At 37.0% G+C, this 27,539-nt stretch overlaps 1 protein-coding gene and 1 pseudogene across 1 annotated transcript; one reads left to right on the plus strand and one right to left on the minus strand.

Moving 5' to 3' along the window:
• Positions 1-881: 881 nt before the first annotated feature.
• On the plus strand, positions 882-4,491 carry LOC121492558 (serine racemase-like). Its single transcript, XM_041757810.1, has 4 exons — positions 882-955; positions 1,708-1,714; positions 3,743-3,949; positions 4,276-4,491. The coding sequence occupies exons 1-4, from the start codon at positions 882-884 to the stop codon at positions 4,489-4,491; spliced, it is 504 nt and encodes a 167-aa protein (XP_041613744.1).
• Positions 4,492-4,816: 325 nt separating this feature from the next.
• Positions 4,817-26,416, minus strand: LOC121492559 (annotated as a pseudogene).
• Between the last annotated feature and the right edge of the window lie 1,123 nt (positions 26,417-27,539).

The following is a 27,539-nucleotide window of genomic DNA, read 5'->3' on the forward strand; positions in this document are numbered from 1 at the left end:
CTAAGTAGCTTAAAGTTGTATACTTAATGTCTTCTTTGGAAAAATATCTCTTCATGTCTTCTACCCATTTTTCAGTTGGATTATTTGCTTTTTGTTGTCATTTGTTTGTTTTTATATGTTGTGTTGTATGATGTGTTGTATAAATTCTCTATATAATTTGGATATTTCAATATCCAATTTTGTTGTATGTTGTGTTGTATAAGTTCTTTATATATTTTGGATACTTTGATATCCAATTTTGTGTTCTGCTTTATATTGATTTAAATATCATCCATCCCTTGATAAACATCTTAATGAAAACATACAATTCATTATAAGAATGCATAATGATTTACTTGATTATGTAAATCAATTAAATTAATATTTATTGATCACCACAGATAATACACTAATACACTAAAAAATGGGAATATAAAAATAGGATAGACACTGTACCTTCATTGAGGAGCTTAGAAGCTAATAGAAGAATTTTAATAAAGTGGCTAATACGAGGAGAATTTTATGAGTGTATGAGTTCTTTGCCTGGAACATGGAGATTAGGGTCCATGAAGATCAGGACTGAATTTCTGAGATAAATATCAAAAGATTATCCTAGAAAAGAAAGAAAGGAAGGTCATTTCAAGAAGAAGAAACAGCATAAGCACAAAAAATGTACACAGCATTTCATACAGTGTTATGTCACTACAACTTAATGGTTCTTGAACACAGGTTGTGTGGTGGAAGTGGCAAAAGATGATGCTCATTGTTGAACAGGGGAAAGTGGGTGGAGGACAAGACAAAGAGCTTGTGCTCCATGTTGCATGATAAGTAAGCATTGAAAACATTTAGTAGATGAGTTAGGTCCTATTTCTAGCATGAAAAAAAATTTGAAAAGAGAAATCATGGAAAGAGATAGCTGTTGGGAAACTAATACCCAAGTGGAAGATAATGAATGCGAGAGCCTTTATGAAGGACAGTGAGTAGAAGATGAACTTGAGAATTACTTAGAAGGTAAAATTAACAAGAATTTGCATTTGATAGATTGTGGATGTCTTACTGGGCAGACTCAATACAGCAAAATGTAGATGAAAGAATTTAAAGAAATTAAAAATACTCTAATGAGACAAGAACATTTGCAATGTTTCTAAATATGCGGGTCGCAAACCTGGCTGCACATAAGAATTATCTGGGGAAATTAGAAAAAAATGTTTTGAGGCTTCATTCCCTCCCAAGACCAATTATATAACAATCCCTAGTGATAGGATTCAAGCATGTGTATTTTTAAAAGCTTCCCTAGTGATTCTAATGTGTATGCAGTATTGAGCAACACTGTCATCTAACTCATTTTCCAGATGTACTTTTGACTTACAAAAGTAAAGGGGAAATGAAAATAGTATTAAAAACTAACTGAATCTTGTAGTTATTATAGGAAGAACGTGAAACCTAGTGCATACTTTATATCACACAATTTTTATGACACAGATGTTATCACCCAAATTTTCTAGTTAGATAAACCAAAATATGGGATATTGAAGTGAATTTCACAAGGTCATCCAGGTACTCAGCAGTATAGGGTGGATGTGAACCAAAATCTGTCTGATTCCACATTCCACACACTACAATTGCCTCTCTGCTAAATCTAAAGCCAGATAATTATGTTACAATTTATTTTTGTAATTATTTTTTTAGATATACATATTTTGAAGTGTTCTTCTTTTCTCTCTGTAGGATTTTGGTAAATTCTATGTAAATATTTAATAAGTTGATCCAGCATATTTACAGTAAATAGAAAAGTAGTCTTGGGAGAAACTAAAGTTTGGGTGCTAAGGGAGTAAGTAAAAATGAATGCCAACTCATGGATTTTTTTTTCAGAAACTTTAGAAATACAGAAAAGTTCAGAGAATAACATAGAAAATACCTTATTCAAATCTAGAATTAATTGTCACTGATATTGGCAAGCTCATGCCATATTTCCAAAAGAACAAAAGCTCTGTGAAATAAAGGATTTTTTTTTCTGTTTTGTTCACTGATTTCTTTATAGTCAGGGAACAATGTCTTATATACAATATATGGTATGCTGAACATTCTGTATTAAAAGTCCCCAGAGCGAGATGCTTCATGATATCAAAACTCCATTTTTAAAGTTCCCCAACATAATTGAAATTTCTCTAGAGTATATTGTGGAATAAATTTTCTTTACCATCTGTTGACTTTTCTGCTTCAGAAATATGGATTATATTTTATGTTGAATTTCCTTTGTCTTCCATATGTATGTCTTTATGTCTAACTGCTTAATCAACTTGTCATTTTTCATCCATATTCACTATGGCTTTTAAAGTCTTTTTTTTTTTCTTTTTTACAATAATTCAGTTTTCTGTACTGTTGTAATTATTGCTGTTTTTAATTAACTTAACTCTTTAGTGGTATTTCCTTGGTTCTCAATATGTTTTCTTAAGTTTGGAATTTTACTTTTTATTATAATTTCGCTTTATAATCTCATCTTTAAGACTTTGTGCTTTTATTTAAAACAGCATTTTCTTAGGTTCCTTAAATTCTCCTGTTATCATTTTTTTTGTATCTTTCTTCTTTCTTCTTCTTCTTCTTCTTCTTCTTCTTTCTCCTTCTTCTTCTTCTTCTTCTTCTTCTTCTTCTTCTTCTTCTTCTTCTTTCTTCTTCTTCTTCTTCTTCCTTTTGTATACTGTAGTATTTTAAATACTTTCTGATTTTTATCTTTTCATCTTGTTCATGCTTGGATGTCTTTATTCATGCTTACTTTTTCATAATCTTTTGATTTCCTTTATATAATATCTCAGTTTCATTTTTCCCTCAATTTTATTGTGAAGGCTAGGAACTTTGTGCTCTTTGACATTTCTGAGCTAAACAAAATAGTAAGATGGTAGGGATTTGTTTAGTGAGGATGTTTTCAGTTTTATTATTATATGTGGATTCTGCTCTCCTCTATTAGGTTAATTTTTTTACACAGTGGTGGATTCCATAAACTTATATGTTATAGCCCATACCCTTATGATGTAGATTGCCTTGCCAAGATTTAATTTCCATCTTGGAAATTCAGACTCATTGTCTGCTTTTCAAACTTCACTATTTTCCCCATAGTAGCCAGTTTCAAAAGTCCAAACATAATATAGACTTCCATGTTATTGATTTATCTGAAAATTTTGGAATATTCCTTGAAACTTCATGGATTTAGTCATCTCAACAGTGTGGATTCTGGGGAGTCAATGCATGTAGGGACGAAATCTTCCTCTGGTTCTCTGTGCCAGTTGAAAAGCATTTCCTCATTTGTTTGAGGAATTTTTTTTTTCTCAGGAATAGAGAATTTTATTTTATATTGTAGTACATTGTGGATACTTGGCTCAACATCCCCCCCAAATTGCTATTCCTTCCCATCAATCCTTGGCACTTGAAATAGAAGGTTCTTCTGTGCCCTGTTCTTAATCTGTTGCAACCTTACAGGGCAAAAAGCAATTACAGTCCTTTCTCTGAATTACACCTCAACAACTCACTATCCAAGTCAGAAGTTACTTCTTTCCCTAGTTACCAGTAGAACCAGATGTGATCTAAGCAATATCTAATGGGCAATATTAGGCATACAATTTAAAATGCTGAAGGTCTAATTTTTATTACATCGATCAAAAGAAAGGCTCTTGAACAGAACTGAATTACCTGTATTGCCTATTTTACTATAGGTCTGCAGGCAAAATGCTGTGGCTAGTTGTAAGGTGTCTAATATTCCTCTTCCCAGGCTCTCAGACCTAGTGTGAAGGTAAATGCTGATGAACCCTTGAATGCAGATGACTGCTACCAGTCCAAGCTGAAAGGGGAACTGACTCCCAATCCCTATCCTCCAGAAACCATAGCATATGTCAAATCCAGCATTGGCTTAAACACGTGGCCTATTATAAGGAACCTTGTTGATGATGTCTTCACAGTCACAGAGGATGAAATTAAGGTGAGGCTCTAACAGGAAAATACGAAAGAATGGAGCAACTTCTTAGGCCAAAGAATCTTCCCCTGTTATAAGTAGCAACTTATTCCCTGGGGACTTGACTAGGTGACTTCATGATGTGTGGGAGGGTGCCCCGGATTTATTAAAACAACCCTCTCAACAGTAGAAGCAGAGTTAGGAAGGGGAAAAAAGCCCTGCCCTGCATTGGCCAAAAAGAAAAGTCAGACTGGGCATATAACCTTACTTGGCCTTTAATTGTAAAGGCCAATCATCTAGGCTCTTTCCCCTTCTCCCATTTCACTAATTCTTACTCCCTTCCATACCAACAGTATGCAACCCAGCTGGTGTGGGAGAGGATGAAACTGCTTATTGAACCTACAGCTGGTGTTGGAGTGGCTGCTGTGCTGTCTCAGCATTTTCAAACAGTTTCCCCAGAAGTAAAGCGCATTTGTATTGTGCTCAGTGGTGGAAATGTAGACTTAGCCTCCTTAACTTGGGTGAAGCAGGCTGAAAGGCCAACTCCTTATCAATCTGTTTCTGTTTAGTTTATGCAAGAGATTGGATTCGGTGTCTCTAGACACTTGGAAAATTTGGTTCCTGGTTACTTTAACTTCCTATCTTCCTCTCTTAAACAGCTTTCAAATTCTTAGAGGATGTTTCAGTAAATAGTTTTTTTCTTTTTTAACTAGCAAGAGAAAAACATCCATAGTTTACTGAGACACTTTGTCAAGGCCAAGAAAAGCCTTTGCAAAAAAGGCAGCAGATCTCTGGGCTAAAGTAGAAAACACAAACTTTGCCCAATTACAACCTATAGGCTCCCATCCCTAGAGTGTTCACTAGTAGCAATGAGACAGAATCTCAATGAATCTATTACTCCATGTCCACTTCAGGCACTGCTAAAGAAATCTCACTTTTCATCCATGGTACTGGGTCTGGTACATATGGATCATAAGTCCATTTGGGGAAAACTCGTTTATAGAGGTTCATCAGTACTGTGTCCTGAGATTTTAGCTTCCCATCAAAACTGCACTTCATGTGGCCATGAGTACCCAAAGGCTCCTTGATGTCCCCTGCAGCCTTTGTTCTCAGTTCCACGGGTTTAAACCACAACACATCCTCTCTGCTGAAGAACATGTAATGCACTACTGCCATCTTAGTAAAAATTTTGAAAGGATGACCACTGGAAACAACTCTCTGGATGACCATTCTGTCTGGATCCACTGACAATAGATAGCCTGTGGCAATGAGGCTGTGCATTCTATTGCTATTCTGTTTGAAAAGCAGCACAGATGCAGGAGGAAATGTGGTTGGGCCATATATTGTCACCACCAAGGCCACATCAGCAGTCAGGAATCTCTGAAATTTATGTTTATCTGCTGCACTGTGCTGAGAGAATAAAGGTGAGGCTCAGCAGCGCCTGAACCCACAGTGGAAGATTAGCTCCTCTTTGGCTTTCACAGGTTCAATGTTGCCAGGGTGCCAGCTCACCACCATATTCAGTACTGATGTCTTCTGTTCATGAGGTAGTAAAGAAAATGAAATCAAAGGTGCTCCTCGCTTAAATTACTCAACCACTGAGAGAGGAACTTCAGAGACGTGAAGTGTGACATACCAGCCAACCTCAGCTCCTTCCTTCAACCTCTTTTTCCTCAATTTCTTTAAAAATGCATTTCCTAGTATTAGTAAAGTTCTGAAACTGAAAGATCCGAGCATAATCTTGAGGAAGGTTTTCCTTAGGATCCCACGGAGATGTCTGGAGGGGGACATCTGAGGCCTCTGTATTTTTGAAATCGAACTTTTGCAGCAACATCATGGGGGGGTATCTATTTCATCTGGAAACATCTCTTGCAGTCTTTCTCGTTTATATTTCTCCAACATTTTTTCTTCAGCCTCATCATCCACGTTCTCATCATATAGATCATCATGGATGGACTCTGCCATAGTCATAGTTTCATATTCCTCCTCCTCTTCCTTTTCACTGCCCTCATCCTGAAATTTCTCTTCAATAAAATCCTCACGTTGCATATCATCATCGTATTCATCTTCCCCATCACTTTCACCATCCTCATCCAAAATCCATTCAGCTTGGTTAACTGGATGTCCCTTTGGGAACCTTCTTTACCACCTTGGAACTTTTCTTCAAGAAGTCATTTGCTTCACTCAGCTCCTCCTCTGTGGGCCAGGTCTGCTCCCCCTCCATTGGATCTAGGTTAACCTCTGTTTGCAAAGATTCTTGTTTATCAGGATCTGCCTTCATTAGGACCTTAAGGTCTTCCTCTATATCAGCTACAGCATCCATAGCACAAATCTCCATTGCCACACCCGGGTCCTTTTGGGATTTGATCATTCTAAAATTTAAAGGGAAAGGGTCCATAGGGGCATCTATCTGTTAAATCAGGAAATCACCCTGTCCAATGATATGCAGCAAGCTCTTTACATTCAGAGTCTGTCCACGAACATGGCCTGAGATTTTTAAGGTGCTCACCAACTTATTTTCTTCACTCGGCACAAAGTCAGCAGCGTGAGCAAACAAGTAGGCCCGTCGATCTCGAAAGGCAAGATGCCGTTGCTGTTGGTTGGCCAACTGCCTGAGCAGCATCTCTGCCCCCTGCTGAGTGTCTAAGAGAAGAAGTTTGTCACTAGGAAAACGCTTCTCTACTGTTTTACTTAGCTTCTTTCTGGCGTCTATTTGTTTCCTTGGTGGGAGGCCAGAAATGCCCTGGACAGCTAGTGTATAGGTGGGAAGGCCGTGAGCAGAGAGGCAGGGAAGGCCGTAATCCCCAACGCTGTCCCAGCCTTCCAGGGGATCGGGGAGGAAGAGGATGGTATCCGCCACTTCAGCCCTGTCTAGCACAGTGCGCAGATCCCCTGGCCTTGCTGATGTGAAAAACCACCGATGTTTCAAGCGAGGGCATAACAACATAAAGCTATGGGTACTGCCGCGTTCACTCAAGTGTACTGTCCCGGTGTCTGTATCCTGAAGCAAGCGAAAGGCCTCGGGCAGGCAAACCTTGTCCCGGAGGGGCACCACCGGGACCTGACGACGAGGACCCTCCTGCCGCCCGGCTGTCTCTTCTCTGCCAGAACCGCCTCTTTCTCCTGCGTTCCGAGCTGGCTAGCGCGATGCCTCTGGTCCACTTTGCTGAGCTCTTTTCTCACCTTCTTGCTTAGGATTTTCAGTGCTGGACGACCCTTGCCGTCCCGCTGCGCGGTCCCCGACCCGGACGCCGCCCGCCGTCCACCGTTATGGGCCGCCACGTCACCGCTCACGTGCACCCAATCAGCACTAGTTCCGGCGGGACCGGCGCTTCCGGCCCCTCTCTGGGCGGCCCTCTCCGTGGCGGGTGTTGGAGGAAATGTTGGAAGTTAACTATACTTTGCTTTTTTTTTTTTCAAATTTATTTTTTTTAATTTTTTTTTTAATGTATTTTATGATAGTCACAGAGAGAGAGGCAGAGACACAGGCAGAGAAGCAGGCTCCATGCAGGAAGCCCGACGTGGGACTCAATCCAGGGTCTCCAGGATCGTGCCCTGGGCTGCAGGCGGCGCTAAACCGCTGCGCCACCGGGGCTGCCCGAGACTTTTTAATTGACTTTTCTTTAGAGATGTGAGCCTCTATTGCTAGTTTTAAGAGGGAGAACGAATGAGACTGAGAGGTTAAGCTGTTGAAAAGCACAAAAATTCTGTATGAACAGAAAATCGGAATAATCCATGTAAATGGATAGGGATAGCTTCATATCAGATGGGAATGTAGTAAATTTCTAGGAGGGGCTGAGGAATGTGAGTAACTGAATGCTTTAAAAATAAGACAAAAAAAACTGAGCGAGGAGAAAATCAGATTTTAGTGGGTCATAGAATGAGAGAAAATACTGCAAGCTACTCTTCCCAGAAACTTCTGGATGTAGCATGTCTTTCTTTTCACACCTATCTATGCAGGCAAAACAAACTTTGTTCCTGTTTGTTTGTCTGATTCCCTTTCTTCCCCCCACTCCCCCAACCTCTCTCCTGCTCTATTCACGTTAGCCTATTAGATGCTGTCTGGAGATTAGGAGAGCCAACAGTTTTGCTGCAAGTTGAAGAAATATTAGGTGACGTTGAAGTATTGCACCCAAAGCTCAATTATTCAACCGAATAAAGAGGAACCATTAGCACAGTTAAGAAAACAGCAATTTCCATTTGACACCTGTCTTTGATATTACTCAGTGAAAATCTCCAAAGTATGATTTTCCTAGATCCTACAACTAACTCTTGTTACCTGGACACAGGTTCAATAATGATAAGGTAAGAGTAAAAATAAATTTAAATTTTCTTGGCATTATTAAGAAAGTCAAGTATAAAATATTTTCACCTAAAAATATATTCAGGAAATCTTGGAAACTAGATAAATTTAGATTTGCATATTAAAAAGAGACAGTGCAGTTTATTAATGTAAAAAATATATATAACAAAAGGTGCTCTGACTTTGGGAAGTTTTAAATATTTCTTGTATTTTTCATCATAGGTAAAGCTAATATAATCACTTTTTTCAGTGATAATATGTGTGGAAAAATAAGAATCGCATTTATCAGAACTATATAATGTCAGAATTCAGAAGATTGAAAACTGATCAAGGCATTCACTTATTTCCTCTTACTGTTGTCTAAATTCTGGCTTTATCCTACTCTTAGAATGATTGAAATTATGATTAAGAAAAGTGAGGCATCATTGTTTGGTCTAGTAGTCCTGGATTTTTTTTATTACCCTGAAGTGGATCTTTGCACCTAGATTCATGAAGGGCTGATTTCCACAAGGGCATATTTGTTTTCTACATTTTTATTCCAGCATCTGGATAAGCTGCAAGGCATTTAATGTGATCTCAAAGCCATTCATCCATTGAAACCCCCTGTTGTGACAAACAATGAGAATAGGGAGCTGTTTCTTAAGCTTGAGGCACACATATAAACTACTTGTCCTAAATTTTTCATTTGAGCACAACTTGAATGATTCATTTAAAAATATTTTCAGTTTAAATTAATTCCCTGAATCAGATACAAGTGGAGTCTGCTTTAAAAACACTGTGTTAAAAAAATAAAACAAAAAACACGTTTTCACAAGCTATATGTGCACACACTATAAGTAATGACTCATTTTTGTGTCTCTATGAACACTATATGTGTGCAATGGGAATAGATTGATTATTTGTGATTGAGATGATTTTACATCATGTCAGGCACTAGCAACACTTACCTTACCTTCTTTGTCCAGATATTGTATATATCAATGCATGAAAATAATGAATAATCCAGATAGTTTTGCTGAAAATGAGAGGTGAAATGCTTTATCAAATGAATATGACTAAATAGCATTTTTAGTGTATTTGAGTATTCTTTAACCGTATTTCTGACATATCTTCATATAAGATGTGCTTTATGATGAGGGAATACTTTGCAAATGAAAGAAGTTAGTAAGTTCATGTGTAGGTTGTATGAAGAAAGTGGTAGAAAATTATTTCAGAGAAGAAACTGGAGAAGATAATGAAAAGCTTGGAATTATGCACTATAAAGTTTTATCATATTTCTTTTTTAGCAAATAAAGATCACCAAATTGTTTCAAAACAGAAGAGGCACTTATGTGGTTAAATTTACATTTTTTATAGCTCTTAAGATGATAGCATTGAGGAGTGGTATTGCTTGTAGTGAGCCCAAAGACAAAGAAACTGAGATAGGATTGTAACATTCCAGGGGAATTAATGAGGAGCATAGGCAAGAGGGACTCTAATCAAAGGAGGGTCAAAGAAATAGAATCAAGTGGACTTAATAACCATTAATTGAGTAAGAGAGGCTTCTAGAATAACTCCAGAATTTTGGTCTAGGTAATGAAGAATGTTATTACTGTTAACCCTGGTGAAAAATGGGAAGGTTCCGATGGAATATCATGTGGAGATATTTTAGTGGTTTGTTATATAGATCTGAAACAGGGCAAACTGAAGTGAAAACTAGCTTTGAGAACCACTCACCTATGGTATTTAAACATTGTGTGTTGTTGAAAAGGCATATAGAGCAAAAAAAAAACCCAAAACAATACAAAGAAACAACCTAAATATGGGCTCCATTGATAATTGAATCACAAATAGGAATACAACTAGATTTATGAAAGCCCTAGATTCACCACTCCCTCCCATTCTATATGTCCATTTCCATTTAGCTGTTACTTGTCATACCATGCAATTTCCAAGATACCAGTCTCCTTTGCCCTCCGTTAAGGACCATATACCTGAGTTTCAATTGCAAAGACATTTGTTTCCTTTCATGCTGTAAATAGTGCTTCCCTGGGAAGCTCTTCGTAATTTTGATAGAGAGTACATGTCCAAATGCACTGATTAATATTTCCCCGAAGTTCTTCTCTCATTCATAAGGTAAGCTATAGAGTTATATGAAGTCTTTTTCAGTGCTGTTTAGCAAAAAGTAATACACAATATCACATAGGATAAGTTATGTTGCTGTAACAAATCTCAGTGACTTAAAGAGAAGATATTTATTTCTTGCTCATGCTTCCTGCTGATGCCTTGCCCCACATCATCTTCACAGCAGAACCTTGTGATGGCTCTCACATATCATTTCTATTCACTTTTATTGTCCAAAGCAAGTCACATAGCTAAGCTTGATGTCAGTGGGCCAAAGATATATCCTTCCATGGGAAAAGGGAAATAAATACATCAAACAATACAATCTGCCATATATAATCTATGCTTATTTCTGTTATTACACTATTAAAAATATCTCAACCACATCGTTTTTTCCACCTATTTATTTTGTCTCTCTGACCAACTTCCTCTCTTCTCAAGAACAGAGCATCCAGTAATTTTCTTTAAAAAGGATGCTATATATTTCTTCACTACCTATAACTCTATTTTGTCTTTATATTCTGGTAATGTTTTCCTTCAGTGTACTACTAAAGTTTAAAGACTCTGCCTCTTGGTAGACATAGCAAACACAGAATCATATCACAGGTTAAGTCATTGGTCTGAATTTCAGCAGTGATTCACTTAAATTTACTTCCTTGAGGGACACAATTTCTCCAAGCTAGATTCTGCCTAAACTTTTAAAAGATCATTGTCACAATGCCAGTTTAATTTTTCCAGTTTGCTTTTTTTGTGAGACAGTTTTTAGTATGTATATGGTGCTTAAAATGCCCCTGCTAGGTTTAGCATGCAAGTAATATTCATGACTGTCCTTTGCTTTTCTTTGCCTCTTTTGTATATGAATGTAAATATCCTTCTACTTCACAGTTTCCTCTTAAATGTTAAAATAACATCAGTGTTCATTTCCTATTAGGTAACATAATTGGTTAATTGATCCTATTCTATCATTGTATGGAGATAATGAGGAGATCAAGTATTCATTCTTATGTTTATTCCTCAAGATAGAAAATATTTAAATTAATTGAAATATATTTTAAAAGTATCATTGGCTCTTTTGCTAATTCAATAAATTTCTAAATAAGTAGATACTTATTTATATACTACCCCAAAAATAATATTGTTGCATTATTAGTCTGAATCCAGCTGTCTCTTTTTGGTCTAATTCAGAATTTGTCTATTAACAACTGCATGGTCCTTTCCTGACCTAGCCCACTCTCCCTTATAACTTAATTTAAATGGCTTGCCTTCTGCCTTTGTATTAGCAAATTCCTGACTGATTTCCCCTCCTTTTTTCTAAACCTGTCTCTAACAAAATGATTTCCTCCTTAACTAAAATGGAAGACCTATTTACTATTTCAGCACTGAAATAGTTCTGTATTTACAAATAATCTCATTCCCTTCAGCCTCATGGGTGAAGTATTCTTATTCCTTTCTAAAGACTTTATTCTGTGCCTTGATCGCAGTCCTCCTGACTCTTCACCTATGCAATCATGACTTCTGCCTCAGATGTCTCTCATAGTTTTTCTTTTACTGCCTATTCTTTTGCAAACCTGCTATTTTTGATGATCCTTTGTTTTACATTTATTCCCACTTCCTTAACTTGACAACCAAATCTCAAGGAGTAGGAGTCACCTAATCAAAGTTGGAAGTTGATATTAAAATATATGTTAAAAAATAAAATAGAATAAAGTAAAATATATGGGATGCACAATTACCAATGTAGTCCTTTAATATAAAGAAAATGTGATGAAAGATACTATATTGCAAGGATAATTAATACAAATTTTTTGTATATTCTATTTGCATATACTTCATAGTAATAATAATCTATATCGTTTCTAAAATATATACTACCATTATTTTTTAAAGATTTATTTATTTATTTTGGAGAGAGAGGGAGCACACAAGCATGAGCAGGGGGAGGGGAGATGAAGAGGGAGAGAATCTCAAGCATATTCCTCACTGAGGATGGAGCCCTGATTTGAGGCTCAGTTTCATGACTCTTGAAATCATGACCTGAGCCAAAACTATGAGTTGGATACTTATCTAACTGAGCCACCTAAGGGGCCCCTACCATTAATTTTTTTTTTAAATAGGCCATCAGCTAAAAAGTATTTTAGTACACTTTGACAATGTAATATTGCCAAAGCAATATTGATATAGTGTTTTCAAAAGCAATTTGACTGCAGCAAAAATTCCATGTATTCCCTAATAATTTAAGGAAGTGTGAGCATTATAAAACTTAATAAATGGTCTTCCATGTTAAGAACAACTTATATTCTAGCTTCACCAGGAAGAATTTTTTATTTTATTTCTCATTTGAATTAATTTTTGATAAAGACATGTAACTCAGAGTATATTATTAAATAATTATTTCAATTTTATAAAAATAAAACATTTCATTAAGAAAATCAATTTACTGTATAGTACATAACTTTTTTTAAAGCATTTTATTTATTTATTTTATTTATTTTTTAGATTTATTTATTATTCATGATAGAGAGAGAGAGAGAGAGAGGCAGAGACACAGGCAGAGGGAGAAGCAGGCTCCATGCACCGGGAGCCCGACGTGGGACTCGATCCGGGTCTCCAGGATCGCGCCCTGGGCCAAAGGCAGGCACTAAACCGCTGCACCACCCAGGGATCCCTAGTACATAACTTTTTAAGCACAATTATTTCTCCAGGCTCAATGAAAATATTAAAGCTAAAGTATTCATGGGATTCTAAATGGTGCAATAATTGATTATTCATCACATTTCAGATTATTACAAAAGAAAGGATATGTTGGATGAATGAAAAGAGATGCTTTCTGCTCATAGGATGCACAAGTTACTCCTTTGAACAGAGAATAGTTAAGGACATGTTACTTGTTTATTCAGCAAATGTTATTAAGGCATCATCAATGCCGGGTTTTGGACACACACACACAAAAAAACAGCATCAAACTGTGTGATGTTAGCCAATGTGAGATAAACCATAAAATCTCAGTGGTTGATACAATCGAAGTTTATATTAATTTTTGCTGTAGTGAGAAGTCCAAAACTATGCTTCTAAACTTCAAGAGGCACTTTTCTTACAGTGGTGTTTAGGGAACCCATTTTCTTGCAGTATTCAAGTCAATATTGTCACAGGCATCAAGTCAGGACAAAGGATGACAAGGAGAAATTTTGTATAGATAAGGCCTTGAAAATGTGTCTGTCACTTGTTCCCATGCACCATCAGTTAAAACGTAGAGGTACACCAATTACAAGAAAGGCTGAGAAATATTGTCTGGTAGTGTGCTCAAGAAGTAAAGAAAATAGGTTTTGTGAATGACTAGCCTATACCTGCCACAAAGATGAATAATTCACAAGTATCTTAACGTTAAGGAACTCATCATCTGTTTGGATAAGCTGGAGGATAGATATAGTACAGAGTGACAAGAAATTTAATAAATGTATGTAAACAAAGCTATTAGAATAGAGAGTGGACTCAGTTTTGGTGGAGTCTGGAAGGTCTGGCAGGGTTGAGTGCATTATTTGAAAGAAGCTGTAAAGAAGGTGATTCTTGAACTGAGTTTTGGTTAAAAACACATGTTCACCAATCAGATGATACCAGGACAAGAGAACCTTAAATCAGTGAAAAATTAAGAAAAGGCATTGGGGTCATGGCACTATACATTAAGATACATGGAATTGCCTGTATGTTTGCAATAACATACACAGCAGCTTTCTGCCTGAAATTCTTTTTCATTTGTAAATAACATTGCTTATTTAATTTGTGAATAAATTCACTTGGCATGTTTTATCATCTTTCATTTTTAACTATTCTCACTTGCTTAAACAAAATAATGGTAAACAGAATATTGTTGGAATTTATTGTTTCAATTTAAACCCAAGATTTCCTCTCATTAAATTGAAGTAGTTGCTCAAATTTAAATATTTTGAAATATAATACCATGTTTTGTATTTTTTACATTCTGAAAATTTCCTTTTTTTAATGTTTCATATGAATCAAGTTAAATTTTCTTTTTTTGTGTGTGTGTGTGTTTTTTTTTTAATTAACTTTTATTGGTGTTCAATTTACCAACATACAGAAAAACACCCAGTGCTCATCCCGTCAAGTGTCCACCTCAGTGCCCGTCACCCATTCCCCTCCAACACCCGCCCTCCTCCCCTTCCACCACCCCTAGTTCATTTCCCCGAGTTAGGAGTCTTTATGTTCTGTCTCCCTTCCTGATATTTCCCAACATTTCTTTTCCCTTCCTTTATATTCCCTTTCACTATTATTCATATTCCCCAAATGAATGAGAACATACACTGTTTGTCCTTCTCCGATTGACTTACTTCACTCAGCATAATACCCTCCAGTTCCATCCACGTTGAAGCAAATGGTGGGTATTTGTCGTTTCTAATTGCTGAGTAATATTCCATTGTAGACATAAACCACATCTTCTTTATCCATTCATCTTTCGATGGACACCGAGGCTCCTTCCACAGTTTGGCTATTGTGGCCATTGCTGCTAGAAACATCGGGGTGCAGGTGTCCGAACGTTTCATTGCATCTGAATCTTTGGGGTAAATCCCCAACAGTGCAACTGCTGGGTCGTAGGGCAGGTCTATTTTTAACTCTTTGAGGAACCTCCACACAGTTTTCCAGAGTGGCTGCACCAGTTCACAGTCCCACCAACAGTGTAAGAGGGTTCCCTTTTCTCCGCATCCTCTCCAACATTTGTGGTTTCCTGCCTTGTTAACTTTCCCCATTCTCACTGGTGTGAGGTGGTATCTCATTGTGGTTTTGATTTGTATTTCCCTGATGGCAAGTGATGCAGAGCATTTTCTCATGTGCTTGTTGGCCATGTCCATGTCTTCCTCTGTGATATTTCTCTTCATGTCTTTTGCCCATTTCATGATTGGATTGTTTGTTTCTTTGGTGTTGAGTTTAATAAGTTCTTTATAGATCTTGGAAACTAGCCCTTTATCTGATACGTCATTTGCAAATATCTTCTCCCATTCTGTAGGTTGTCTTTTAGTTTTGTTGACTGTATCCTTTGCTGTGCAAAAGCTTCTTATCTTGATGAAGTCCCAATAGTTCATTTTTGCTTTTGTTTCTTTTGCCTTTGTGGATGTATCTTGCAAGAAGTTACTGTGGCCGAGTTCAAAAAGGGTGTTGCCTGTGTTCTCCTCTAGGATTTTGATGGAATCTTGTCTCACATTTAGATCTCTCATCCATTTTGAGTTTATCTTTGTGTATGGTGAAAGAGAGTGGTCCAGTTTCATTCTTCTGCATGTGGATGTCCAATTTTCCCAGCACCGTTTATTGAAGAGACTGTCTTTCTTCCAATGGATAGTCTTTCCTCCTTTATCGAATATTAGATGACCATACATTTCAGGGTCCACTTCTGGGTTCTCTATTCTGTTCCATTGATCTATGTGTCTGTTTTTGTGCCAGTACCACACTGTCTTGATGACCACAGCTTTGTAGTACAACCTGAAATCTGGCATTGTGATGCCCCCAGCTATGGTTTTCTTTTTTAAAATTCCCCTGGCTATTCGGGGTCTTTTCTGATTCCACACAAATCTTAAAATAATTTGTTCTAACTCTCTGAAGAAAGTCCATGGTATTTTGATAGGGATTGCATTAAACGTATAAATTGCCCTGGGTAACACTGACATTTTCACAATATTAATTCTGCCAATCCATGAGCATGGAATATTTTTCCATCTCTTTGTGTCTTCCTCAATTTCTTTCAGAAGTGTTCTATAGTTTTTAGGGTATAGATCTTTTACCTCTTTGGTTAGGTTTATTCCTAGGTATCTTATGCTTTTGGGTGCAATTGTAAATGGGATTGACTCCTTAATTTCTCTTTCTTCAGTCTCATTGTTAGTGTATAGAAATGCCATTGATTTCTGGGCATTGATTTTGTATCCTGCCACGCTACCAAATTGCTGTATGAGTTCTAGCAATCTTGGGGTGGAGGCTTTTGGGTTTTCTATGTAGAGTATCATGTCATCGGCGAAGAGGGAGAGTTTGACTTCTTCTTTGCCAATTTGAATGCCTTTAATGTCTTTTTGTTGTCTGATTGCTGAGGCGAGGACTTCCAGAACTATGTTGAACAGCAGTGGTGAGAGTGGACATCCCTGTCTTGTTCCTGATCTTAGGGGAAAGGCTCCCAGTGCTTCCCCATTGAGAATGATATTTGCTGTGGGCTTTTCGTAAATGGCTTTTAAGATGTCGAGGAAAGTTCCCTATATCCCAACAGTCTGAAGGGTTTTGATCAGGAATGGATGCTGTATTTTGTCAAATGCTTTCTCTGCATCTAATGAGAGGATCATATGGTTCTTGGTTTTTCTCTTGCTGATATGATGAATCACATTGATGGTTTTACGAGTGTTGAACCAGCCTTGTGTCCCGGGGTAAATCCTACTTGGTCATGGTGGATAATTTTCTTAATGTGTTGTTGCATCCTATTGGCTAGTATCTTGTTGAGAATTTTTGCATCCATGTTCATCAGGGATATTGGTCTGTAATTCTCCTTTTTGGTGGGGTCTTTGTCTGGTTTCAGAAGTAAGGTGATGCTGGCCTCATAGAACGAATTTGGAAGTACTCCATCTCTTTCTATCTTTCCAAACAGCTTTAGTAGAATAGGTATGATTTCTTCTTTAAACGTTTGATAGAATTCCCCTGGGAAGCCATCTGGCCCTGGACTCTTGTGTCTTGGGAGGTTTTTGATGACTGCTTCAATTTCCTTCCTGGTTATTGGCCTGTTCAGGTTTTCTATTTCTTCCTGCTCCAGTTTTGGTAGTTTGTGGCTTTCCAGGAATGCGTCCATTTCTTCTAGATTGCCTAATTTATTGGCGTACAGCTGTTCATAATATGTTTTTAAAATCGTTTGTATTTCCTTGGTGTTGGTAGTGATGTCCCCTTTCTCATTCATGATTTTATTAATTTGAGTCTTCTCTCTCTTCTTTTTAATAAGGTTGGCTAATGGTTTATCTATCTTATTAATTCTTTCAAAGAACCAACTCCTGGTTCTGTTGATCTGTTCCACAGTTCTTTTGGTCTCGATTTCATTGAGTTCTGCTCGAATTTTAATTAACTGTCTTCTTCTGCTGGGGGTGGGGTCTATTTGTTGCTTTTTCTCTAGTTCCTTTATGTGTAAGGTGAGCTTTTGAATTTGAGATCTTTCCAGTTTTTGAATGGATGCTTGTATTGCGATGTATTTCCCCCTCAGGACTGCTTTTGCTGCATCCCAAAGATTTTGAACGGTTGTATCTTCATTCTCATTAGTTTCCATGAATCTTTTTAATTCTTCCTTAATTTCCTGGTTGACCTTTTCATCTTTCAGCAGGATGGTCCTTAACCTCCACGTGTTTGTGGTCCTTCCATACTTCTTGTTGTGATTAAGTTCTAATTTCAAGGCATTATGGTCTGAGAATATACAGGGGACTATCCCGATCTTTTGGTATCGGTTCAGACCCGATTTGTGACCCAGTATGTGGTCTATTCTGGAGAAAGTTCCATGTGCACTTGAGAAGAATGTGTATTCAGTTGAGTTTGGATGTAAAGTTCTGTAGATATCTGTGAAATCCATCAGGTCCAGTGTATCATTTAAAGCTCTCGTTTCTTTGGAGATGTTGTGCTTAGAAGACCTATCCAGGGTAGAAAGAGCTAGATTGAAGTCACCAAGTATAAGTGTATTATTATCAAGGTATTTCTTCAGTTTGGTTATTAATTGGTTTAAATATTTGGCAGCTCCCACATTCGGGGCATATATATTGAGGATTGTTAAGTCCTCTTGTTGGATAGATCCTTTGAGTATGAGATAGTGTCCCTCTTCATCTCTCACTATAGTCTTTGGGGTAAATTTTAATTTATCTGATATAAGGATGGCAACCCCTGCTTCTTTTGAGGACCATTTGAATGGTAAATGGTTCTCCAACCTTTTATTTTCAGGTTGTAGGTGTCCTTCTGTCTAAAATGAGTCTCTTGTAGACAGCAAATAGATGGGTCCTGCTTTTTTATCCAGTCTGAAACCCTGCTGCCTTTTGATGGGGTCATTAAGCCCGTTCACGTTCAGAGTTACTATTGAGAGATATGAGTTTAGTGTCATCATATCTATTCAGTCCTTGTTTTTGTGGATGGTTCCACTGAACTTCTTCTTAAAGGGGAATTTTAAGAGTCCCCCTTACAATTTCTTGCAGAGCTGGTTTGGAGGTTACATATTCTTTCAGTTCCTGTCTGTCTTGGAAGCTCTTTATCTCTCCTTCCATTTTGAATGAGAGCCTTGCTGGATAAAGTATTCTTGGTTGCATGTTCTTGTCACTTAGGACCCTGAATATATCCTGCCAGCCCTTTCTGGCCTGCCAGGTCTCTGTGGAGAGGTCTGCTGTTACTCTAATATTCCTCCCCATAAAAGTCAGGGACTTTTTTTCTCTTGCTGCTTTAAGGATCTTCTCCTTATGTTTGGAATTTGCAAGCTTCACTATTAAATGTCGAGGTGTTGAACGGTTTTTGTTGATTTTAGGGGGGGATCTCTCTATTTCCTGGATCTGAATGCCTGTTTCCCTTCCCAGATTAGGAAAGTTTTCAGCTAGGATTTGTTCAAATACATATTCTGGCCCTCTGGCCCTTTCCGGCGCCCTCAGGAACCCCAATTAAACGTAGGTTTTTCTTCCTCAGGCTGTCATTTATTTCCCTTAATCTATCCTCATGATCTTTTAATTGCTTGTCTCTTTTTTCCTCAGTTTCCCTCTTTGCCATCAACTTGTCTTCTATGTCACTCACTCGTTCTTCCACCTCGTTAAGCCCTCGTCGTTAGGACTTCTAGCTTGGATTGCATCTCATTTAATTGATTTTTAATTTCTGCCTGATTGGATCTAAATTCTGCAGTCATGATGTCTCTTGAGTCCTTTATGTTTTTTTCTAGAGCCACCAGTAGCTGTAAAATAGTGCTTCTGAATTGGCTTTCTGACATTGAATTGTAATCCATATTTTGTAACTCTGTGGGAGAGTGGGCTGTTTCTGATTCTTTTTTTTGAGGTGAGGTTTTCCTTCTAGTCATTTTGCTCAGTGCAGAGTGGCCAAAAACAAGTTGTATTGGGAAAAGGAGAAAAAGAGACAGAAGGAAAGAAAAGAGAAAAAGAAAAAAGAGAAAGAAGAAAAAAATAGGGGAAAAGGAGAAGAAAAAGAAAGAAAGGAGAAAAAAGAAAAAAAAAGGGGGGGTGGGGGAAGCAATCAGAAATCAAGAAGAAAGAGAGAGAAAAAAAAAAGCACAAAACAAAACAAAAAAAAAACAAAAACAAAAACAAAAAAACAAAAAACAAAAAAAACCACGGGGGAGTATCTTCCGATTCTGTGTACTTTAAGTCCCTTGACTTCCCTTGGAACTGGTCCGTGTCGCTGGTCTTCTGGGGGAGGGGCCTGCTGTGCTGATTCTCAGGTGTTAGCACTTGGGGGAGCTGCTCTGCCCCTGCCTGGTGCAGGGCTCAGTGGGGGTTGTTCACCCCGGGAGGAAGCCCCAGTGGCGGGGGCAGCTCTGAGACCCTGGAGTCAGCTCCCGCAGTAGCTCCGGGGCTCTCCGTCTGCAGGGCCTGGAGGCTCCTGGTTGGGGCCGCTGATCTGCTCCGCTCGGGGCAGGAGTGTCCTTGGGGTCCTGGGCCCTCCCGGCCTCTGCCTGTCCCGGGGGGAGGCCGGATCCCGGGCTGTGTCCCGGCGCCCTGTGCTCTGGGGCCTGCGCTGGTGGATTCGCGCTCCCGCCCCGCAGCCCCCTCCGCGGAGCCGCCGCCCGAGCCCCTCCGAGCTGCTTCGGGTCCCGCCGAGCGCTGCAGCCCTTAGGGAGCTCGGCGCACTCCCCGGGGCGCAGGTGCCTGTTAGTGTCCCAGGGAGCCCGAGGGCATCCCCGCCCTCCTAGGTCCTGCTCCAACTCCCTGTGGGCCCCTTTCCTCCCGGCAAGGTTGGTGCAGCTCCTGCTCCTCCGGGACAGGGCTCTCCTGTCCTGGGGACACTCGCCCCGGCCTCAGCCCGGCTCCTCGTGGGCCCCTCCCCCTTGGAGGCCTTTTGTGTCTTTATTTCTTTTTTCCCGTCTTCCTGCCTTGATAGAAGCGCGAACTCTTCTCCCTGTAGCGTTCCGGCTGGTCTCTCTTTAAATCTCAGGCCAAATTCGTAGATTTTCAGGATGTTTGGATGGTTTTCTAGGTAATTTGTTGAGGACCAGGTGACCTGGAGACCCTGCTCCTCCGCCATCTTGCCCCTCCCCGCCAAGTTAAATTTTCTTTAGAGTTACTGGTAACTTGAAAAATTGCCATCTATAAGTAATCAAATTTATTTTTTATTATGTATATATATAAATTATTAAAGAATGGAACAAAATTATATCATTTGATTTTCCTTACATAAGACAAATAATTTAGCATCCCTTTTTTTATGATCTACAACTCAATTCATTAAGTTAAACTGGCATTAATGATTAGGTATTTAGACATATCATTACACTTACTAGTAATTTAATATTTAAAAATATTATTTGGCTTTCTTGATTAAATTTATAATTATCTTTATATAATTTGTTATACCTGTTTCTACATATACTGTACTCTATGTTTACTTTACCTTTTGTATGCTTCTATTTTCCAATCAACATCCTAACTTTACTTGCCCATCTTTATATTTAGAATATTTTTTATATTTTTAGGAATAACATTTAAGATACTAGTTTTGGGATATAAACTTAAAAATCAAATTTTCAATTCTCATCCTCATTCTAATAGTTTTCTAGACGTTATCTACTTTCCTTAGTTTTGTAGGCTTTTTTTTCCTTCATTGTTAGACACCTCATGTTCAGTGTCTTCTCCAAAATTGATATCATATGATATCACATAAGATTACTTTTTAAAATCTGAATCATCACTTTCTTTTTGGATAGGAGCCATGAATTTATAGACATGGAGCCTCAAAAACAGAGTGGTGCCTCAATTATAGTAGAAAGAGACTCACTAATTGCAGCTATGTTTTCTTTAAAGGTAGTTTTACCAGTCATTATCGAAAGTTTTATTTATTTATTCATTCAGTCTGCTTTTGCCTGAGCTTTTATACTGAAATAAAATGTTACTGTGGGACAACTTTCTTCTGATATTAGCCATTTAAAAAAAAAAAACCTGATTTTGTCTCTTTAAAGATTCAGTCCAAAGTTTCTTCTGGAGACTTCAGTCTGAATTTCAATAAACTGTGAGTTTGTAAGCCAAATTCTAAGTAAAACTGTGATCTCTTTTTTGGCACACTTCTGAAGTCAATTATTCACAGATATATCCAGGATCAAACACTTGCCAGCGAACTTCCTCTTTGGAAATATTCTTTTGAATACAAAATGCCTTACTTCACTGGGTTTAATACATATAAGATTGAATCTGTTGAAGACTAAGATATTGTAGCAATATTCTCCAAATTAGGACCAAGATACACAACTCTGGGATTTAATTTTGTGCCTCACTCCAATGTACAACTGGGAAGATTCCAATAGCAAAGAATGGCATTTTAAGTAGTACCAAGAAAATACTTAGACACAATCTCCCAAAGTAAAGGTTCCTTATTTTCTCAACCTATAAATGGAATGTATAATTTAAACTCCCATGTCTCTGAGTGTCGTATTGTAACGTTTTTCCCCCTCAAAGCTAATAACAATCTTCCAAGAAATAACAAATAATTACTTGGTATTTGGGGTACTTGATAAACTCACAGCTCCTACCAACAGTGTTTCTGCATGCATCAGTATCCCATGTTAATATTTGTACTTTGGAGTGATAACCTTTACTAGCTAGAACAAAGATAGGACTTCAATATTTTTCTGTATCACAGAAACAGAAATGTGTGTTATTATCTTTATGTAGCAAATAAAGCTTTGTGTTAAGAAGGGACAGAACACTCATGTTTTCTTTTCCTTATTAAAGATTTTGTCCACTTATTTGTTTGAGAGAGACAGCATGCATGCACGAAGCAGGGGAAGGAGTGGAGGGAGAGGGACAAGTGGACTCTGCACTGAACACATAGCCTGACACTAAGCTTGATCTCACAATCCCGAGATCATAATCTGAACTGAAATCTAGGTGGACACTTACTGAGTGAGCCACCTAGAATACTTATGTTTTCTTATTGAATCTTGGGTTCATATGCAATCAAAGCTGAATTTCCATTTTTTTGCTATTATTTCACTATTGCATGGAAGCCAAAGAAAGCCTTTGTTAGCTCAATCTGAATCAGACTAGAATAACTGATATATTTTGTTATATATAATTAGTTTTCAGGGATGCCTGGGTGGCTCAGTGGTTGAAAGTCTGCCTTTGTCATCCTCGAATCTCCAGAGCGAATCTCACATCCCCCCATTGCATTCTCAGCAGGAAACATGCTCCTCTCTCTGCCGCTTTCTCTGTGTCTCTCATGAATGAATGGATAAAAAATAAATAAATAAATAAATAAATAAATAAATAAATAAATAAATATCTTTAAAAAATAACTAGCTTTCACTTCAGAGAATAAAATTTCAGGTGGCAAGTGCTTTATCATTGAAGCTTTAATTATTGGATAAATTATAAAACTTTTAAAGTTATCATTATCCTTCACTCTCAGAGTAAGGTGTAGAATCAATTTCTCACAGGCAAAACTAAGAGATAGACAATCGTATCTCCAAAATGGGAGATAAACTCTCTTTTCAATGAAGTATCTTGCCACTCTATAGACACAACCTGGGTGCTTGGTGCTGAAAAAGCCAGGTCATAGTATTGAAAAACCATATCATGCCATCAGTATAAACATATGCTGTGTGCTTCATTTCACCATCATTCCTTCAAATATGATATTGGCTGTGTGTATGACACACTGCTGTGCAGTCTCCCGTAGCTTTCATAGGCAAGGCCAAAGAAGGCATGAAATTTGTCTTCAATATCCTCTACACAGTTCTACACTTTTTGGGGTTTATTTGATTGTTTCTTTGTTTTTTGGTTTTGGTTTTTTTTTTTTTTTTTGTAGTTCTAAAGTTTAATTTTGACGTCAAAGAAACAAGTGTACTACTGTAGAGAGTTGTTGGGTTGAGCTGTAATTCAATTACCAAACTGTTGTGTACGTGCAATTTATGTACACATTCTTCATATAGCTTTGCCTTTGTTAAAAGGACCCAAGAGACATACTTGGGTATTAGACTTAAGTGACAGAATATATGCCACCCATGGAAAGCTTTGGTTTTCTCCTCTGATTCATTAGATGGCAACAAGACCCTTATACTTATAATCTGCACAGAACATTTACCCAATGTTCTACTTGTTGCTGCCACAAAAAAATACACATTCTCATTTTCCACCATATTTGCTCAGACACATGCATTTCCAATTTTAATTTTGATTTTTTGATTTGTCTAATTCATTTGTTCACTAAAGAATATTATTAGCTGTTTCATCTTTTATTTTGAAAGTAATAGTAGTATATTTTCCAAAATTTTATATATCCATCATTGTTTTTCCTTTGCATGCTCACAGAGACAATAGCTTATTTAAGTATAGAATCTTTGGGACATTACCCTTTCTACTCTAAACATTTTAGATACTGATGATACTGTTTTGACCATCGTCTGGAATTTGATGATATTGATAAAAATTCTAAAGCTATTAGGATTCTGCTTTTGTGTACTGCACATACTTTTGAGAGTTAGATGTAAGACTTGTTGTTTAGCCCTGAAATCATAATGGCAGGAATATTTTCTTCTTTTTTAGTGTTGATTATAAAATTTGTTTGGTTTATTCTGGCTTTTTCTTTGGGAAAACTTTTCAACTTGAATATTTGTTCTCAAATCTATCTTTATCCCTTGTAATATTTTCACCTCTCTTTGTTTTTTCAGATGATATCAATAAGCCATTATAATTGTTTTGTTAAAAACTCATATTTAAATGAAAAATATTTACAGTTCTAATCTTGGAGGTATCTGCATTTCTCTTCTTTCATTTCTGTTCCATACAAACACTCACAGATTCCTTAGAATCCTTGATAAGATTGATGAATGGTGTGTGCAGCTCTTTTTGGTATTTGGCAGTATTTATGAAAGAAAAAAATAATTTAACTCTTTGTACAGGTAAAAGATCTAGCTAAATTTCCCAATGAATAAAGAATACACCAAGGTTGAATTGTAAGAAAAGATCCTGTGATTTACTTTCTGCTACAAAAATCAAGTTTTTACCCCTTTAGAGCAAACTTTAAGCACCTCTGATTCTCTACTGGTCATTGCCCTCCCTGTGTAGTCACTATTTACTCCAAGAAAGCTACTCTCCTGTTCTGACAAAGCTAGAATTTGGCCCTCTATGGGCACTTGACAACCAGCTATTAATTATAGCAGCTAGAAGTAGATAGTAGCTGGAAATCTATAAAGAGATTTCCTCAAAATTCATCTTCTAAAAGTCAATTGCCTGAATGGCTGTTTCATCTTTTGATAAAACCAATTTGCTAAATTTAATTAACATGTAGATTCACTAACATTATACCATTAACTATTAATAGGGTAATTTGGATATATGACCACAGTTTCTCTTTCTTTCTTCTGGTCTCCTGTCTTTTTGGAATCAATACTCAGATATTTAGAGGGGAAAAAAAAAGTAAGGTCACCAAAACTTCACAGAAACCTTCAGTATCCCATTAAATTACTGTTAATTAATGTGAATTACAGTACACTTTATACTTAATATGAGTTACAGGAAATCTTATAAATAATTTAAAATAACAAGTAGGTTAATTAAATTGGTTATTGGGCAATTGGGTTTCGATGAATTGGCTATGGCTAATTGCGTTTTGCTAAATTAGGTAAATTTAAGAGTGGCTCAACTCACTAACCCTGAATTCATCATCATGTTCTTTTGGCTTCTGCTTTTTCCCCATGAAAGGCCCACATTATCCTGATTGGCAAACATCTTCCAGTTAGAGAAGTTCAGTGGTTTTAGCTGAGACCAAATTGTAGTCACACGCCAGTATGTATTTTTTAAGATAAAAATCTAATGAGCACTCTTTGTTCTCTTTCTAATTATTTTTCCATCTTGAAGAACATTGTTAAATCCTCACGTGAATACCGGAATATCCAAAATTCCTATAATTAAAATTCGTATGTATTTTTTCCACTTAGATATTAACATGGGCATATTAATGGCAAGTGAAGAAAGATAATATTTCCTCCTTTAGAGTACTCCCTCTTTTTAAGATACTAACTTTTTGCACATTATAACATCTACATTTAAGTTAATTTTTCCTCATGTTCTTCATTATGTTTTATTAAACATAATGTATTCTTTTTTTTTGAAAAATGTTCAGACAAGACAAAATATGTGTTCATATTTTGAACCTAAGGCTATGCATTAAAATTTAATGAAAATGTAAAATTTACCCCTGAGAGAAGATAGTATTTGATTAAATATTAGTTGGCAAATTTGCTGTACTAAAATATTAGTTGACTAACATATTCTCAAGTTGGTGATTGCTGTTATGTGGACGAAAACATTATGACATTTTGAAAGACTGCATTATATTTGTTACTGTTACCAGGACAACCTGCCACTATTTATGGTCCTGGAGTTGACAAGTTAATTAATGAAGGGAAAAGATCAGAATGGCTTGTATAACTTAGGAGATTTCATTATTTTCAGAAGCTAATAAGCTTCAAAGGAACATGTTCCCTGATTTCTCATGCTCATCCCAAAGAAATACATTTATTTTTTAAATCTGAGCTTAGTAAAATCACACACACAAAACCATACAAACACATATGTACACCCACATATAATTTCTTCTATTTTTTATTTATGTTGAGCTAAATTCTGAAAGTAGTCTCTGGAAATCCTCTTTGTCTTCTAACATGAAGTTACTTTATTACCTGGTAAGTTTGCTCTTCTGTACAGTATTAGCCAACTTTGGCTGCCATAACAAAATAAAGACTGGGTGACTTAAACAACATACATTTATTTTTCTCACAGTTCTGGACGTTGGAAGCCCACGATCAATCGTGTCAGCATGGTTGGGTTCCAATGAGTACTTTCTTCCTGACTTGGGAATGGCAGATTTCTCACCATGTCCTCACGTGATTGAGAAAGAGAGCAAGCTTACTTAGTATCTCTTCTTATAAGGGCACTAACTCTACCATGACTCCCCTATTCTTATTACTCATCTATCCCTAATTACCTTCCAGAAGCCCCATCTCCAAATATTGGGGGTTGGGCTTCACATGTGAATTTTGGGGGACATAAACATTGAGTCCATGACAAGTACCTACCTTAAGTAATGTAATATTTAAATTAAATATAAATAGATATGCTGACACTAAATCCTTGTCCATATCAGCACTGACCAATAGAACTTACGTGATGATGGAAATACGCTGTATCTACACTGTCCGATAGGATAACCATAGCTAGTCGTGTGTAGCTAATGAATATTTGCAATGGGGCTAAGAAATGCATTTCAATTTTATGTAATTTAAACAGCTTTGTGTGTGGCTAGTGACTATCCTATTGGATAGTACATTCTTAGTCCATTCTCTGACCAATATCAGTATGTCAGATATATAATTACTGCTATAGATATATACATATATAAATTGGTACTACTGACTAAATATGGCATTTAATATATAAAAAGAATTTTAGCATTACTTGATTAATTAAAACAAGAAGAAAATGATACCAAATTGTGTGGAATTAAAAATATCATAATAGTAGGGTAAACATTAATCTAAATATTAGTTTTGAAAATATAAGTGTTTATAGGATATCAAAAAATGAAAATGTAGCCTAATAAATACTGAGATATATTAAAAGTATGAGAACAATGTCCTACAATAGCAATTATTTTGATTAACTATTTATTAGTATATATGTTTTCATATGTATGTACAAATACTCACTTGTAAAGCATAGTTAAAATACCAACTCATTATAGAAGTATGATGGTATTTCTACATTTTGGAAGGCTACTCTCTGGGTTAACTTCAATTTTTTTTTTTTAAGTTTTTTATTTATTTATTTATTTTTTATTTATGATAGTCACAGAGAGAGAGAGAGAGAGAGAGAGAGAGAGAGAGAGAGGCAGAGGGAGAAGCAGGCTCCATGCACCAGGAGCCCGACGTGGGATTCAATCCCGGGTCTCCAGGATCGCGCCCTGGGCCAAAGGCAGGCGCTAAACCGCTGCGCCACCCAG

This window comes from Vulpes lagopus, chromosome 6, assembly GCF_018345385.1.
Source record: "Vulpes lagopus strain Blue_001 chromosome 6, ASM1834538v1, whole genome shotgun sequence".
In the NCBI taxonomy this organism is placed as follows: domain Eukaryota; kingdom Metazoa; phylum Chordata; class Mammalia; order Carnivora; family Canidae; genus Vulpes; species Vulpes lagopus.